We start from the raw sequence: 2,159 nt of genomic DNA, 5'->3' as shown, positions 1-2,159 counted from the left end.
CGGCTAAAGGAAGTGGTATGTTATTGGGCTTTTCTCAGGCTGGTCTCTCCATCTCCGCCCTTTACCGATTTCAACTTTGATTGCTAAGCGTCTTCTTCTTATGCCTACAGTCTTCTGAACTCATCGTTTATTCTTGATACTAGCATTATTAATCAAATCTTCAAGCATAGAGCCTGGTGTTGATCGTCTTCACTGTCATTCTTGGTGGCTTGGTGCTCGCTCAGGTGGTTATATTTTATTATATCGAATTTCAAATTCTACGACTCTAACATTATTTTAACAACTGAGGAAATTTTGCATTAAAAAAAAAAAGAAAAACAAAAAACAACTGAGGAAAATCAGAGGTTTTTATCTGTCTAATTTGTTCCAATGTTTTAATTAAGTTATTGGGTTTTTCTGTTTGTAGCTTTGGAATTTTCTTTTCTGTTTTAAGGATTGGTTGTTGGATTTTGGCAATTCCAATTTCTCTATGGAATTTGCTCTAGTTCTTTCATTGCAGCGACTACTAGCCCAATAGTAATTACGGATTTTTATTTCTATAATTGGAAAAGCTTGAACTTCCAGCCAAGCAAGAAATTTTCGATAAGTCAGTGAATAAAATACACCCGTACTATTATTCCAAGAACTGAAAATTCAGTCACTGAAAAGAATTGCAAATAAGATATAGTTACACTTGATGAAATACAAAGAATAACAAATTTATGAAAAAGAGCAGAACACGCACTTTTTTTAGTGCAGCAACAACACCCATTAATCGTATACAATTTATAAGAGATGAATATGGAAAATTTTAACACGTTGCAAAATGAAAGCAGCACAAATTACATGTTGACAGCACTGCAGATTCTCCTAATCTGTCCTTTAGATCCAGTGAGAGGCTTATAATTTCCCATCTTGATCATGGCGGATGCAAAATCTGAGTTGAAGGCTGCACGATTTTTGCTGTATTCTTCTACAATACTATCTGTGGAACCTCCACTAAAAAGAACTTGATCTGATTCAAGAAGTCCTTTCCTTTGGATCAAATTCTTGAAGTAATTGCTGTCCCAAGAATTGGGTGTGACCAGATCAAGTGGAGCCAAATTTCCGTCACCACCAACAGCAGGACAACTACGTCGGCGAGTGGTAGCAAATCCAGCATCAATGTCACTGCCATTGCTATATATCCTATCGCGAAATGTTGCACATTGAGCTTGTCCTAGAGTGTGAGAACCTGCGTTTGGAGAACTGGATATGTTTAGCATTAACAGAATACAACTACAGATGTGTTATGCAAATTAATGCACTGTAAGTAATTAAGGGTTGTTAATTAATTAGAATGGTTGCAAACCTGACAAAGCAACCAAGTCCCTAGCACTGAGTCCTATTTTCTGAAAGCGAGATATAAGTTTGTCCAGACCATCCTTAAAACTAGGAAGTTCCTTGTTGGCAAGAGCTCTGCTTGCAGTAGTTGAATCTCTTCTTCCGAGCAACACAGTATAAGATGGACCAGCCACCTGAGGTAGTTTTGAAAATATGTATACGTGATGAACATTAGTTTTGGCTCGTGGGCTTTATGGATAGATATGAATTGAGAAGATATATAGCTAGGGGTTACTTACATATTCAGTTGCATCCCTTGCTGCCACAGCAATGATATCTGCGCAGGATACAACACCAGGGCATATCTTCTCTACTTCAGATTTTGCCTTTTCAATGACTTCAAAACCTCTAGCAGAATTTTTGTTGGGCAATGCAGTCTTTTCACTCTTGATAGAGGAAGTCTCGTCGAGTAGGATTGAGGCATCACAACCCTACAAGAAAGAGGATTTAGTTGCCAATAAAACATGAAAGTTTAGGACAATGAAATATATGGTCATCAAGATTAATTACCTGAACAAAGCAATCATGAAAGTGCAGACGAATTAGAGATGCTGCCATTCTTCGTTCTCGCGCAATAGGCGTCCTGATGGTAGTTCGGATAGTACTGAGAGCTTTTGGACATGATTTCTCATAAAACTTAGAGTAGAGTTGAGCGCGGCATGCGGTGTTCAAGACCAGAAACATAACCATGAACATCACAGCTGCCGAGATTTTTCTAATTGAAGTTGCCATTTCTTGCTGCTAGCTTTGTTAACAAGAAAAAGGATAGAGAAATGGAGGCGGAAGATGGAGAAGAA

The 2,159-nt window shown here is 38.0% G+C and overlaps 1 protein-coding gene across 1 annotated transcript; it reads right to left on the bottom strand.

The window, feature by feature from the left end:
- Positions 1–591: 591 nt before the first annotated feature.
- LOC110661658 (peroxidase 5) lies at positions 592–2,159 on the bottom strand. The gene is made up of 4 exons (XM_021820339.2): positions 1,873–2,159; positions 1,602–1,793; positions 1,331–1,496; positions 592–1,213 (listed from the first exon to the last, which is right to left on the bottom strand). The coding sequence occupies exons 1-4, from the start codon at positions 2,092–2,094 to the stop codon at positions 822–824; spliced, it is 972 nt and encodes a 323-aa protein (XP_021676031.2). The 5' UTR covers positions 2,095–2,159; the 3' UTR covers positions 592–821.

This window comes from Hevea brasiliensis, chromosome 15 (assembly GCF_030052815.1).
Source record: "Hevea brasiliensis isolate MT/VB/25A 57/8 chromosome 15, ASM3005281v1, whole genome shotgun sequence".
NCBI classification, from domain to species: domain Eukaryota; kingdom Viridiplantae; phylum Streptophyta; class Magnoliopsida; order Malpighiales; family Euphorbiaceae; genus Hevea; species Hevea brasiliensis.
Note: the sequence above shows the minus strand (reverse complement) of the source record. Positions and strands in the feature narration are given on the sequence as shown.

Coding starts and splice junctions, on each gene's coding strand:
- LOC110661658 (XM_021820339.2), bottom strand. CDS start 2,094: ATGGCAACTTCAATTAGAAAAATCTCGGCAGCTGTGATGTTCATGGTT. Junction 1,794..1,872: donor TTCATGATTGCTTTGTTCAG/GTAATTAATCTT, acceptor TCTTTCTTGTAG/GGTTGTGATGCCTCAATCCT. Junction 1,214..1,330: donor GGACTTGGTTGCTTTGTCAG/GTTTGCAACCAT, acceptor CTCCAAACGCAG/GTTCTCACACTCTAGGACAA.